This window comes from Sporothrix schenckii (assembly GCF_000961545.1).
Source record: "Sporothrix schenckii 1099-18 chromosome Unknown Cont49, whole genome shotgun sequence".
Classification (NCBI taxonomy): domain Eukaryota; kingdom Fungi; phylum Ascomycota; class Sordariomycetes; order Ophiostomatales; family Ophiostomataceae; genus Sporothrix; species Sporothrix schenckii.
Genome location: NW_015971150.1, coordinates 2,582,767 through 2,597,106, shown reverse-complemented (window position 1 = coordinate 2,597,106; position 14,340 = coordinate 2,582,767). Strand labels below are relative to the sequence as shown.

General features: G+C 54.9%; 4 protein-coding genes across 4 annotated transcripts; 2 read left to right on the top strand and 2 right to left on the bottom strand.

Annotated features, from left to right (window-relative positions):
- Nucleotides 1–221: 221 nt before the first annotated feature.
- Nucleotides 222–3,247, bottom strand: SPSK_04912 (uncharacterized protein; the record flags this gene model as incomplete). The annotated part of the gene is made up of 2 exons (XM_016731672.1): nt 222–3,012; nt 3,075–3,247. 2 exons carry the CDS (start codon nt 3,245–3,247, stop codon nt 222–224), a joined length of 2,964 nt encoding a protein of 987 aa, XP_016583353.1.
- Nucleotides 3,248–7,331: 4,084 nt separating this feature from the next.
- SPSK_05186 (tRNA A64-2'-O-ribosylphosphate transferase) lies at nt 7,332–8,978 on the top strand (the record flags this gene model as incomplete). Its single annotated transcript, XM_016731936.1, has 1 exon — nt 7,332–8,978. The coding sequence occupies one exon, from the start codon at nt 7,332–7,334 to the stop codon at nt 8,976–8,978; it is 1,647 nt and encodes a 548-aa protein (XP_016583352.1).
- A 257-nt stretch (nt 8,979–9,235) lies between these two features.
- On the bottom strand, nt 9,236–9,970 carry SPSK_05554 (phosphoglycolate phosphatase; the record flags this gene model as incomplete). The annotated part of the gene is made up of 1 exon (XM_016732297.1): nt 9,236–9,970. The coding sequence occupies one exon, from the start codon at nt 9,968–9,970 to the stop codon at nt 9,236–9,238; it is 735 nt and encodes a 244-aa protein (XP_016583351.1).
- A 1,652-nt stretch (nt 9,971–11,622) lies between these two features.
- Nucleotides 11,623–13,995, top strand: SPSK_04995 (uncharacterized protein; the record flags this gene model as incomplete). The annotated part of the gene is made up of 1 exon (XM_016731752.1): nt 11,623–13,995. One exon carries the CDS (start codon nt 11,623–11,625, stop codon nt 13,993–13,995), a length of 2,373 nt encoding a protein of 790 aa, XP_016583350.1.
- Between the last annotated feature and the right edge of the window lie 345 nt (nt 13,996–14,340).

Genomic DNA, 14,340 nt, shown 5'->3' with positions numbered 1-14,340 from the left:
GAAAATGAGAGTGTAAACTGACAAATCTTCATTCTGTACACTGCCGTCTGGCAATCTTGTAAATTGCTTTCCCAAAATTGACATCCTGTGGGTATATAAAATCCAAATTGGCACAACCGTACGCCGCTCACGAAAAACCCAAAGCAAAACGTGTCCACTCCAAAAAATTAAAGGAAACGAAAACACGATGGAAGCTGTCGTCTTATTTTCGCCGAGAATCATCACCACTTGAACTCGGTCTGGCGGGTCTTGGTGTCTAACACGCCGGCTGCAAGACCGCGCGTCCCGCACGTGAGCGTTGCCGTGCGCTCGCGCAGGTCAAACTCGCAGGTTTTCACAAGAATGCGCTTCTCGGCTGGGATAGGGTGTTGGGTCTGCATATAGTACGGTATGTTGGGGTCGAGTGGCGCCGTGATGTGGGAAAACGCCGACGTGGGAAGGGGCGGTGACAATTGCTGCGGCGTTGCGAGCGGCGTTGACAGGGGCAGAGACGTCAAGTCTTGTGGTGAGGTGATTGGAATCGAACTACTCATGCCGCTCTTCGTGTGCAAGACGGACGCCTGGCTCGCTCGGCGCATATCCCAGCGCGCATTGCCGCCGGGTCCGAGTGGCACGCTACCAAACTCTACTGAACTGCTCCTGGACGTCGATGTTTGTTGCGAATTCTGTGACTGTAGAGGCGGCGGCTGTGGTAGAAAAGAGGCCGGCGACATCGGGCTGCCGCGACCGGTACTGCCGCTTCGCATGGCACTGCTTGTATCTGGGCCGAGTCCTGGGCCTGGACCCGGATCCATACCAAATCCGAGATCTAAACCCATACCGATTTCCACGCCCATACCCAGATGGGCATCATGGTGGTTGTAGTGCTGCAGGGCCTCGTAGAACTCAGCTTCTTCGCCTTCTTCCTCAATATTTACTACCCACATGGCAATGCGGGCCGCCAGCTCGCTGTCCCACATGCCCTCGCGGCGCGCGCTGCTGCGCAGCAACTGAATGGCCTGGCGGCGCAGCACCCGGTCGCGCGACTTAGTGGCGACAACGTACAGAGGCGGCACAATGCCCAGATCAGCGCTGAAGCTGGCCTTGATATGGCTGGTGTGGAAATGGAATCCGTGGCAGGTGTCGTAGTTGCCACTACTACCGGGACCCGCGGAGTTCGGGTCTTGGGGGTGGGTGGTGTGGTAGTGGTGGACACACCGCGTCGGGTCAGGACAGCGGTTCGAGGCGGCGCGGCGCTCCTCGTCGCCGACGACTTCGCTTGCCAGATCGACAATTTTCTGGAACTGCTGCTGGTAGGCATCAAACATCATCTCGGAGTCGCTAAAGGTCATCACGTAGAGGATCACGCCCATGACCTGGAACATCTTGAGGACCGCGATGGCGGCCTTTTCCTGGCTGCTGACACCTGGGTGGGAGCGGCTGATAAGCAGAGGCTCAAAGGCATTGGACCAGGATTCCATGTACATCATGAAGAGTGCGCCGTGGCTCTTCATCGACGCTGGAAGCAAGTTGGGTGGCCCCTTGGCGTACTGCAGCATCATTTCCATGTAGCGAAAGATGTGCTCCAGCAACATGTCCCATGACTGCCGCGCCTCGCGAAGGGACGTAAATTGGTCCGGAATGGCTTTTTGGTGTGTGGACGTCGGTAGAGCGGCTTCGGCTGTATTTGCGTTGGATGGCGCGGTTGGGGAGCCAGTCGAAGGCGGCGAGTGTGCCGTGTCCGACAACGCGGAGGCGCCCGCCACCGAGGGTTCCGTGTTGCCGGGTGTCACGGGTGAAGGTGTCATGGTATTGCCGCTGGTGTTGTCGCTTGTGTTTCTCAGGGTATTGCTGGTGGTACTGCCAGGGGACAAGAGTTGGACAACATACGGCTGGGGGAAGTGGAAAGCCATGTCATATGACTTGGCCTGGATGGCGAGGCGGGTAAACATTTGAGTCAGCTCGTTCTCGACAGGCTCCGAGGCGGTGTTCGACGCGGTTCCAACGTCAGTGAGTGAGGTGCGGCGCTCGACACGCAGGCGGTGGAGTAGGCCGAGACCGGTCTGGATCTGGATGATGGCATGCCTATGGTGGCCAATGAACGAGTCGAAGCAAGCCAGCAGGACGCTGGCCATGAGGCGGGTGCGCTGGGCGCGCTCGTCGTCGTTGTCAATAATCCGCAGCTCGTGACAGGCGTCCGAGTACTGTCTGAGGGCGACTTGCCAGTGGACGCGGGCATTGTCGTTTCGATCGACGTCGGTATCCGCGGGCGACGTGGGCGGAGATTCCGTGGTGGCCTCGAGAGTTTTATAGAGAGCTCCGAGGGCGACAACGGCATGGCGAATGGCTGCCTCGGAGTAACACTCAACCAGCACGAGACGGGACCAAAAGACGTCGTCAAAAAAGCCCGACAGCTCGCTGGCGGTCTGCATGCGAAAGAGTTGAAAGTAGAGACCTTCCTGCTGCGTGAAGGGGAGGTTGATGGATGGGTGGTATATGATGGTGTACCCGGAGGCTGCGGCGATAGCAGCGATGGGGATATCAGGCGGCGCATTGCGGCGCTGTTGCAACTTCTGGGCCCGACGCAGCGTGATTTGCCGCGTACGGGATGCCGCCTGCGCTTGCTTGGGTAGGGCAGCAGAAGAAGGCTGCGATTGCGATGGTGACGGCGCTTGCGACTCCGACTGCAACTGAGCGTCGGCGACAAGCCGCGGCTGTACCATTTGTAGAGGCTGAGACGGCTGTTGCTGCGTTTGGTGATATGCTTGCACGTACGTCGGTTCCGTTGGGAAGCGGCTCTGCGACAACGGATAGGGTTTGGGGGCAGCGCCAGCGACAGCGGGGACCACTGGTGCTACCGGCGCCACGGCCACCGGAGGAGCGGCGGCCAACAGAGTCGGGCGAGGTGCAATGAGAACCTCCTCAAAAGGCCGCGAGCCGCGGGGCGGCGGCGGGTAGCCGGCGCATACTTTTTTGGAGCGCACGCACTGTGTGCATGCAGGCCGCTTCTCGTCGCATTTGATTCTTCGTGCTCTGTCAAAGTTAGAGACCTGTGAGCACACGCACGGGCACGCGCATAGCGAGGATAAACGTACTTGCAGTTGCTGCAGCCAGTCTTGACTTTCGGGCGGCTTGAGCGTACCCGCTTTGTTGTGTCGGCGGGCGTGTTTTGGTTAGAAGGGCCGTTGGAAGGACCGGCTGTTGCGGAGGAAGGGGAGACGGGGGAGGTGGAGGAGGCGGAGGAGTCGTTGGACGGGATCGGTGTCATAGCTGTCCGGGACCACCCGGTGGTGGTGCAACAGCGGGTGTGGACGGGACGTGGATGTGTGACAGAATCGGCGGGACGGCCATGGGATGACGTGCAGCATGTGCGCCCAACTTTGAGTGGCGAACCAAAGGGGTGGACAAGAGAAGAAGTCTGGACAGGGACTCTGTCCCTTGTCCCTTCGCGATCGACTCTAGATACAGGCCGCGCGTTGATCTCCTGCCGACTCCGGTCCTTTCGAGAACGTGTTGCCGGTGGTCGCGTCCGGTGGTTGCGCACAGGGTAGTGAACTGAATGTTGAATCAGATGTTGTTGCAGGGGGAGAAAAGATGAGGAGGTCTGAGGAGGTGTGAGCAAGAAAGTGTACAGTGACTCGGGGGTGCATCAGGAAGGTGCGGTGGATTGTTCTTTCCGACGAGAATTAACAATCTGACGATTTTTGTGGCGAAACAACCCGATACAGAAGGAGTGCGAAAGTCGAGAACGAGAGCCGCAAGAGGCTACAGAGGGAAAGAGACAACGAGGCGTAGTATGCGACGTTAGCAGTTAAACTTACAAGTTCTCTCGCTAGAGTAAAAGGAAACTAGTCGCAATCGCGAACGGATTGTGGGGAACGGCGTGCGTCAATGAATAGCTGCATCGTTCCCTTCTAGCAGTTTTGCTCGTGCCTGATTTTCCCGTCTCTGTTGTATTCTCGTCTCTCCCACCGTTCTGCACTGTTTCTCTGAGAGGCAATGGCCCCGATTGTTGGAGCTGCCAAAGTGGAGATGATGGAGATTTTTGCATGGAAGGTGGGATTGAGGGCGTCCGTCGAACAGTTTCCGTGTCTGCGTCCTCGTTTATTCGATTCGATGAGGGGAAGGATCGAAGGCCAAGCCTGTACTTCTGTGAGGGCAGGCAGCGGAAGAAGGAATGGCAATCCGAAAGGAAGTGGGAAGGAAAGTGTGAAATCTTATGCCCCGTACCAACTTGCTTTCGTTTGACGCGCTTACGGCCTGCTTACCCTTGTCATTCTTTTTTCCAATTTTTACCCCTTTTCTTTTCTTCTTTTCCCACTGTCTCTTGAAATTAGGGAGTCATCTCCTTCTTTACCAGCGGCCTTTTAAGAGACTTCACGGAGCAAGCAGATTGGACAGACGGACATGCAGGTGAAGACGCAACCCAACGTACTCTTCGTGTGAAGTAAATGTAGTGCTAGGATAAGATTGAAGGGTGAGCGTGCAGGGACCGTGCAAGACGCTGTGAGATGGAGTGGATGGTTACGGACGAATGATTTGTGCCTGGTTGTGGAGGTGAGGGCGTGAGACGGCGAAGTGGCCGAACGAGACGGAAGTGTAGAAGGGCCGTAAAGGCAGAGCGTGGGGGGTAAGCGAGGAAGGAAGCGAAGAAAGACACGGTGAAACTGACGAAGCTGCTTCCATGTAGCTAGAGTGGGGAGATATCAGAGCTGCCAACAGTGTCTCAAGGAGGTTAACGTGTCTGGCCTCTCTTTCGAAAGCTTAAGACCGGTGAATTGCTGCAAGACGGAGATTGCGACAGACGCAACGCTGGGTAAGGGTAAGGGGGGCGCTGCTCGTGATGCTGTTTCGACTGCTGTCTTGGGTGGTGTTCTGCTTCTTGTTGTTAGATTACTTTCATCGCTTCTCTCCTTTTCGTCTCTGCGGCCTTCGGCCTGCCCTTGCAGACGTGTCTCGCTTTGTCGCTGTGTGGGAAAGGCTAGTTTCATTTTATTTTGTCTTTCTCTCTTTCCTTCTTGTACTTAGGGAAGACTAATAGGACAAGTCCGTCGAACAACAAGGCCAAGGTGAGGCACCAGGACTGATGAGTTGTCACTGCCAACAGGCGACGAAAAGCGCCCCAAAGACGTTCCAATCGGAGAAGCAGCCCAGGGAGAAAGCAGTGCGAGAAAGCATCGGTGCTCCTATATAAAAAGGAAAACTTACTTTAGGAGATCCTAGGCGGGTGGCACCATGACCGGTACGGCTGCTTTGAGACGAGAGTAGAGGAGGCGAACAGGGGGCAAAGAACGTTCTTGGAACAGCTGCGAAATGAACTCCAATGAGCCGAAGGAGCAGAGGAAAGGATAAGTAGAAATAGAAACAACATTAGAAACAAAAACAAAGACAAGCAGAAATGCGCCCAGAGACGACGCACACGAGGGACACCGTAATATTGATGTACGAAAGGACAGGGGAGAAAGAGAAGGCGTGAAATGTAGGACACAAAGACGAAAGAGACAGACAGCGTTGTGCGAGTTGACAGGATTCGACAGGAGCCGAGATGTGTCTTTTTATAATCCTGTTGTGCTGTCCTGTCTTAGTCCACTCCTTTCTCTTCGCATACGATTCGGCATACGATCGCACAAGACTGCAAGTGAGGGGAGTTGGTTGCTTGGTTGCTTGGTTGGGTCTGGTCTTGTCTTCGGAAACCCACCGTGGGATACGTGCCACTGTTGTGGGCACACAGCTCATTGTGCCACACGCGAGCGACCGTTGCAGCAAGCTAAGTCGTTGTGGTGATGAGGAGATGTACGTCCGACTGCGCCCGCATCTAGTGGGCGCACCAGCACGACTTCATGTCACGTTGCACAAAGAGCGGCAGTGTCCTTTCGCAGCGCAGATCTCTAGGACAGGAAAATCGAGGCACAGGACGATCCAGTCTTTGCCTCTGTTTTTCTTATTCTCCTCTTTTTCTGTCCTGCAGTGTTTATTTAGGTGTGCGTTGGTGGAACAAAACCGTCGAGGGACGACAGGACCCGTCTTGCATGCTCCTTTATTTTCGCGTGTGCTGGCTTGTTTTCAGGGTTCGTTTTCAGTTTCGCAAGGGTGCTTCGATTTGGCTGCAGCAGACGATGGCTGTGCCACCCACTTCATCGTTTGCACTTGTGCATTTCTGCTCTGTGATGGAAGAGGAGGAGAGGTAGTCGTCTGGTTCGTCAATCGTTCAAGGGTGACGGAACAGTGGACCCTCCCACCATTTCAGCCCTACGGCAGGAATAAAACTGGGTAACAAAACTGGAACCCTTGCCGATTGACCACAATTGCTCCTCGTTTGAACTCTTGCAGTCCGATGCGCTATTGTTGATCGAAGTATTGGGTCGTGCGTAAAGGAAGACCAGAGCGAGCATCGTGAGAGAAGGGCAATGAAGAATTGTAGGGTTAAAGAGAGTGCAAAGAGCTGGCAGGCATCATGACGCCGGGCAGGAGCAATCGACCCCAATCGGCAGTATCAACCGAAGTTTACAACTGCAGTCGCATCTTGGCGTGCCGATAATATGCAAAGTGAGGGTCTGCCATTGGCCAGCCCTACGAGGAAGCAGCGACCAGAAGCAGGAATGGAAAACGGAAGGAGCCCGTCTTTCCACTTGCCTGTTCTGACGAATAGGAGAAGCACAGGAAACCCTCTTGCCGGAGACCTTGCGAGTGGGTAACGAGACATCGTCACCTCACAGACGAGAGGGACAAGCATCAACTGAGTACGACGTCGTATGGCACACCGCAACATCCAGCACGGCACTGAAGCATGAGCTTCAGTCTTCGATGTCCAGGACACCCAGCACCGCCATGAACTGTGCAGCACACGCTCCAACTAGTTCTATGCCTCTGCCAGTTTTCCCTAGCTGTCGACCACCACAATTTATGACTGCCCACATCCTCCGGGCCGCCGTGTGAAATCAAGAGAGCTCGATACTATGTCCGCGATGTCCCAGTGTATACGGCGGTTCTGTCTACTCCTTTGCACCAATGTCGATCACATGCAAAGAAACGTAAGCATGGCCAGTCCAGAGTCTGGCGCGCCAGCTGGAATCTTCATTGCAGCGGAATCCCGAGGTGGCTATGCTGGAAACGATTTGAATGCATGCAGACTTGTGGTGGCGATGATACGATGACAGAGTAAAAGGTAAGCTAGAACCGTATTCGACGGAGCAGAAATTGTTCTGTTGACAAACAGAGGTCGTTCTCAAAGAACAACCGAAACGCTGAGTGCCGTGGAGTTGACAATTAAGCACGACATTCGGCCAGGCCCTACCACTATTAACAGCTTTAGTGGACCGCACATGCTGTAGAGTACCCGCAAAGGCACTAAAATGAACTGTGGCGGGGATGGACATCACGACAGTGGCAGTTTCACACGCGAGAAAGAAAATTTGTTCACTTCATTCCACTTCACCTTGAGCTCCTTACCGCCCGCCGGATCGCTGTGCCCTTCCCCACGCCGCAGCGACGGACCTCGCATGACCATGCCCGATGATGCGACGGCAGGCTTGATTTTTGCCTCGGACCAGGCCAACCACAATTTTGCACGCGTTCTCGGCGACCTCCGCCGGTCTCACCTGTCCATCACCCACCGCTTGCACTCCATCTGCCGCGATGCCGCCTTTGTGGCGGATGTGGCTGCGCGCTACCCTGATTTTTCCGTGGTCGCCAACGAGCGCTGCGGCAGCTGGTATATTCCGGTGTTTTCCAAGGCCGGCTCGGCCTACTTCAAGTCCACGGATGGCCACACAGGCCAGTGGAAGTTTAGCACGCGCCGCCTCAACTTGCACATACTGCCACTGCTTTGCAGAGACTCCCCCGAGAAAGGCGGCGGCTGCATACTAGTCGATTCCACCCGCCGGGGAAAACGCATGCCCGATGCGCTAAGCAAGACGGTTCCGCTGTGGTGCTGTGTGCTGAATCGAGCGCTCTTCCCTGCACATGTGCCAGAGGGCCGGAACGAGGCAGAACAGACGGACGCTCAAGCTCTCTACACACCACCTGGTGTCGTCTCGGCCTCCGAGCACAGCCAGATGCTCGCACGCGTGCCCGCATTTGTCGATGCTCTGGGTGGACTCGGTGTGTTCCGACTCGGGGAGGAGACGGACGCGGACCCCATTGCGTGGCGCCGGCAGAATCTGCCCAACGACAAACCCCTGCGCCCTGTTTGGGTGACGCCCGACATGCCGTGGCCTAATGTCGACCACCTGCGCGACCGCTTTAATGTAGTCCTGTGCTGCACCTCGTCACGCGTTCCACCAACTGGCGAGGACGTTGAAGATGGAGTGGACGCTGACTACATACAAGGCGCTGCTGACGATACCGAGAATTGGGCGCATGGCTTGACTCCGGAACTGTTCTGGGCGAATTGCGAGAAGCTCCTCGACACACCCGAGGCTGATCTGCCGGAAATGATCGCAGCGATTGTCAAGGCCGGCAGCGAAAGCGCAGTCTCCCAGGGTGGCGCAACGTTTTCTGCGACTGTCATCACACCGCACCTCTCCGTCGGGCAGTGGACGGGTCCATCTCCACCAACAGCACCGGAAGAGTCCTCGGGAGTCTGTCAAATTGCCTTTGTTCGCCAGACGACCGAGCCTGTGACGTGGGTGCGGTCACCCACCAGTCTTGAGGTCGGACTTGGCAAGCAAGATAAGATTGCTGGGCGGACGCTGCGGCATGCGCTCTCCCAAATCTGCGAGTTTGTCGCAGACTTCTTGATGAAGGACAACGGGTGCTCATCCATAAAGAGCGTGCGCATACTGTGCCCGACTGGACGGGACATCTCTGTAGGCACGGCCTTGGCCCTTCTCTGTTACTGTTTCGACGAGTCGGGCAAAACACGGACAGCTACTTCGCATGCTACCATTGTCAACAAAGACGTCATTCGCGTGCGGCTGGCCCGCATCATGACAGCCATGCCTCACGCGAATCCCAGCCGGACCACCCTGCAGAGCGTCAACAGCTTCCTGATAGACTGATCTGAAGGGGCTGGGGTACGCTGGCACCACTCGAACGAGATTAAAGAACATCGCGAAATACCATTCGCTTCCAAGTAGCAATGACAACGATATGATGCCCGACTTTCTATACTCTGAGAACAAGAAAAGCAATGCTCTAGACGTTATAGTCTTTCTGTATCGATTGTATATAGGATCGCCTCCTTCGTCTAGCTCGTCTCGTACGCCGCCGATATGCCATCTGCCTGCCCTTGCTCGCGTATGATTTCGTCCAGCCTCTACAGTTTGGAAATCTCCTCCAGCTTCGCCGGGAACTCGTCCCAGCTCTGCATAATCACCTGCGCACCCGCGTCGCGCAGAACCTTCTCCATCTCCGCCCGCTTGTCCACCGCGTAGGGGCCCACGTAGCCAATCGTCGGAATCTTTGCCCGCGTCGCGCTCAGCGTGCCGCTGCGGCTGTCTTCGACGGCCACGGCCTCGCTGGCCGTCTTGCCCAGCTCCTTGAGTGCATGCAGGTAGATGGCCGGATCCGGCTTGCTCGTCGGTGTCGGCAGGCTCGTTGCCGCCGAGTACACGTGGTCGGGCGCAAAGAAGCGGTCAAATTTCACAACCTCGAGACTCGCCTTGACGCGCCGCAGCGCCGACGACGAGACAACCGCCAGCAGCTGTTTGTTCTCCGCCTTGAGCGCCTCCAGCTGCGCCTCCACGCCGACGCACGGCTTCAGAGCCTGGCGCAGCTTGGCAATCACAACCTCCTCTTCGCGCAGCACATACGAGTTGGTCTCGTCAGCCGTCAGCGGGAATCCGTAGCGCGACTGCAGCGACGTGAGCATGCCGCGGAAGTTTTGGCCGACAAACTCGGTGATGAGCGTCGGGCCCGTAAAGTTGGGCAATGGCGACACGCCCTTTGCCTCGCAGATCTCGTTGAGCAAGTCGGCGCAGCCCTCGAACGCAAGCTCCTCGGAGAGGACGAGCGTGTTGTCGCAGTCGAACAGGATAGTGTTGATAGCCATTGCGGCGGTGGTGGGGGACGAGACAGGTGTGGAGAGTGTGAAATAGAGACGACAAGGTTGTCTGGTTGTGAATGAAGGAAAAAGCGGAAAAGTGGAAAAGTGGGAAAGTGGATGTAGAGTAGAGACGGTTTGTAGATCGTTGTTGAAAAGGAAAGTTGAACAAAGGAACTGCAACAGATGGGAACGCGAGAGATTTAAACTCAGAAACGGCCGCCGGTGGCTCCTTCTCAATAAGGGACATTGAGGGAAACGGAAACCGCAAACCACTGTTAAAAAGTGGAGATCCGTCGAAACCAAATCAAGGGGAAAGAGAAGAACGAGGCACAAAACGAATATTACTTGCAGGCTCTCTGCATCAAAAGTGGGAATGGCCTCGCCCGCGTTCTTTTCTTGTTTCAATTCACAAGCCGTCCATTGTACTACACGACGTCTGCATTCTGCTACAATTCTCGCTTCTTTTCATCTTGAAGTCTTCATCCTGTTCATCGTTGTCGCCTCAGGCTGCATTGTTTGCTCTTTCCCTGTTTTTGGTTTTGACCCTCTCCTTGAGTGTGCTCTGGCTCATTCTTCCACGCCGTTCGTTGTTTCCTTGCCCGAACCGTTTCTTGGCTAGGATAGCCCGTGTGAAGTCTCTGACGTGCATTGCATGCCGTCGTATTTCCCTCTGTTCCTTCCGCCACCACGCCACAACTTGTTCCTTCTTAATTGGCCATTGGCATCCTGCATGCTCTTCTTTCCTCTTTCAACCCCTTTCCCATCCGGTCCTTCTATTTTCGGCCGGAAAGTGATGAAGAAAGGGAAGTCAGCTCTGTTGTCTCTTTCTGTTTCGCGACAAGCTTCAACCCCACCAGTGTCGTCATAGGGTGGGGCCTCCTCCGATGTAGCTACAGCTTAGCTTACTTCAAGCGCACGACCTTCCCCTTTGCCCGAAAATTCGCAAACACGTGATAGTTCACGTTGAACGTTGAGGCAGAAGCAAGGGGAATGGGACGAGAACACAACAAGCTGCCTTCTATATGACTTTCGTCACCTGTTTTCTTCCTCTTCCAAACCCTTTTTCTGCATCTTCCAAACAATATCCCGCGTACTTGACACTATGTCTTGCTTCGATGCACCGGTTATCGCTGCGACCGGTTCGACAGCCATGTCTCCACACGGCCACCGACGCGGCCAGTGTCGCAACGTCAACAAAAACGAATCGAATCAATTGAAGCCAATTGGTTGACTGCTGGACCGTTTCAAACCTATTTCGACGAAGAATGGCTCCAAAACGTGTACGCCATGTGGCGTCTGTGGCATTTGGGGGCTCGCCTCGTTGACAATAATACATCGATAACTTGTCAGGCAGATCAGGGGGACCCAAAAAAAGTTAAATTACGAGTTTTGTCCCTGGTCCAAATTTCGCTTTGGCTGTACCTGCTCGAGCCGTGCGCAAGCAACCAACGTAAAGTCTGATCAAAACGTTTGTTTTGTTTTGTTTTGTTTTTGTACATTTACTTTTCACGGATACCTAACGTCTTTTGACGTCCATTTTACCAATTTGGCCACCACGCATAACTTCATATATGGCCCGAATGCCACCGACATACTCCACGCAAATGCCCTGACGGGCCGCACGGCCAATTTTCTGCTCTCATACCCTACCCTAGACGATGCCTTCTGTCCATGACGAGGGGGCTGAATGGCGCGCCCAAGGCCGTTATGCCCTATCGGACTACCTTTACATCCGACCCTACGATGTCAATAATCTCGAGGAGTTTTTGGACGGCCTCGAAAGGCGATATGATGTCGTTCGGGCATTAGCAGGCGAGCAGAACGACACCGTTCGGATATGGCACTGCTTGAACATGCTGGAGGACGCAGATCCGCACTGGGAGAACCGGCTGCATGCTTTCAGGTCCAAGCGTATGCCCAAAACGAAGAAGAAGAAGAAGAAGCTTGAGAAAATCGAGTGGGAGTTGATCCAAAATTGGGATGATTTTGTGCGGCTGATGATATACAGGGGCGGCAAGATGCAGTTTCGGCCGCCTGCTGACGACGAGGAAGTAGGACTGAATGCGACAGCAAGGACGGAGCATTCGGGGAATAACTCGGCTGTGAATCCAACACCCGTTGACAAGCAACCTCTCGACAAGCAAGTTGTCGAAAAGCAACTACCTCTCAGGTTAGCTGCAGAAGCGGCAAAACCACTTGTTGCGGAAAATAACACGGCCGAAACGGCCGATGCGCTCGGCAACTATCGCAACCCCATGTCCAAAGCATCTGCAGAGGCCAAAGGCACAACAACCAAGGATAAACCAGACTTGATCGAAGCATCAAAACTCGACAGCCAACAGACAGTTGGCGACACTGCGAAGCAAGGCCGTTCTGTCGGAAAAGAAGACACACTTAGGACCAGCGTCACACAGCCCTATGAGACGACCGCCACGAGCTACAAACTTGAAGGAGACGACGAAGACTACGACGACTGCGGTGACCACGATGGGCCAGACAGCGGCTATGCTGACGACGTGAACTACGAAGATGTTGATGTCGACGAGCCCGGCGACAGAAATGAGGAGGACATTGTACTCATCAACGGTGAGATCCGGTACCAGATCCCAGGTTATGCATTACGCAAAAAGCCACGACACACTCTCATTTCCGCGCCTCGCTTTGTCATAAAGAGTTTCTTCCGCTCAAAGTTCCCCGGCTGTCCTCGGTGTCCCGAGTGCCGTTGTCAGCACCCTACCAAACACTATATGCTCTGCTCGTTCTGCGACTTTTGCCACGTGGGAGGCGACGCGGAATGTTACCATCAGCACCCCGAGCTGCGTGGCACACGGCCTGCCAAGGACAAGTACCGGCAGGCCTCGTCACCAGTGTCCGACACCGAGCCCCAGAATGAGCCATTTTCGGAGTCTGATGTGGACACCGTCAAAGGCGTCAATGACAGCTATAAACAAATCCGTTCGGCGGACAGCATGGAAGATTTGGCCTGCAGTCTGGATGCCTATGTCATTATTGAGAAGGACACAGTTCATCAAGACAGTGCCAACAAACAGTTTGTGTTCACAGACGGAGCTGCAACCTCGACAAGTGGGAAGCCGTCTGCCACTGCCAAAGTCAACTATACTGTCGACCTGCCTGTCCGAACGAAAACAAACGAGGGACACAACATTGCACTGGGCATAGCCAAGCCACCAGCAACGAAGCAAGCTGGCCAGGCAGTACAGAGCCAAGATGCGACAAACGATATTTCCCAGCGGACAAAGAGACTGGAAACAGCATCGACATCGGTGCCGGAGTCAGCTTTTCTGCCGACACCAGTGTCCGCCATGACGGCCCCAGTCGCAGTTGAGCAAGCGCCTGCGCCAGCGTTGCCCGCGCCTAAGACAGCTGCCCCCACAACGAGTAATGGCGATGAAGGCGGGGCCCGTCTCAATCCAGAGAACCTGTCACGGGTACCTCACGACCAAACACACCGTCGGTGGGCCTCTATGTCGTCCTTGACTACGTCGTCTTCCGGGACCTCGTTGGTTGCTTTCCGGCGCCACCGAACCGACCAAGCCAAGAAGAAGGCTGCTGTAAGCAAGGCTGCTGCAAAGGAGGCAGCAGCCGCAAAAGCCATTGTGGCAAATCTCGTAACAAAGACAGCCGCTGTAAATAAGGCCGTCGCTGAGAACCGTATAGCCACAGACACATTGCTGTTTGACTCGGACGCTTGGAGGACGAATGGAGGACTGCCAGTGCAAGATAACACTGCACGGCTTGCCCTGCTCGTGCCTGAACAACGGAAACAAGAGGCAGAATTTGCAGCACGAATCGCCGAGAGACAGTTACGAAACGCGCAACACAAGGCGACTGACGAAGCGCAGCGTCTGGCCCGAGAAGAACAGCGCATCATCAACAAAAAAACCAAGGCCGCTCAAAAGCGAGAGCGGCAGCGGGAGCAGAGGCGAGAGAGACAGGAGGAAAAACAGAGGGAACAGAAAATGATTGGAAATGGAACAACAGGAGCAGGAACAGGAACAGAGCGATCTTAGAGAAGCAGAAGAGGCTGATGGGAAAAAAGATTGATAAGTGTACTCGAAAGGGCCATGGACCTCATGCGCCCCGAAGACGGCGACAAGGAGAAGGTAGAAGAAAGGTCACGAATGACGGATATTGGTGTCCAGTCACTTACCGGGAATGGAGGCCTGGATAGCTTCGAGGGTTCGACGTCATTTTCTCGCTATGCACTTAAGACTTCTCCAAAGAGGACGCGATACCATAGAAGCGGCCATTGTATAACAGGACAAGCGACAAAATATGTACAATACAATATAGAATACACAGAGTTATGCATTGCTTTTTGAGCTGTTGGCGCTCGTTGGCAAACCCAATCAGTA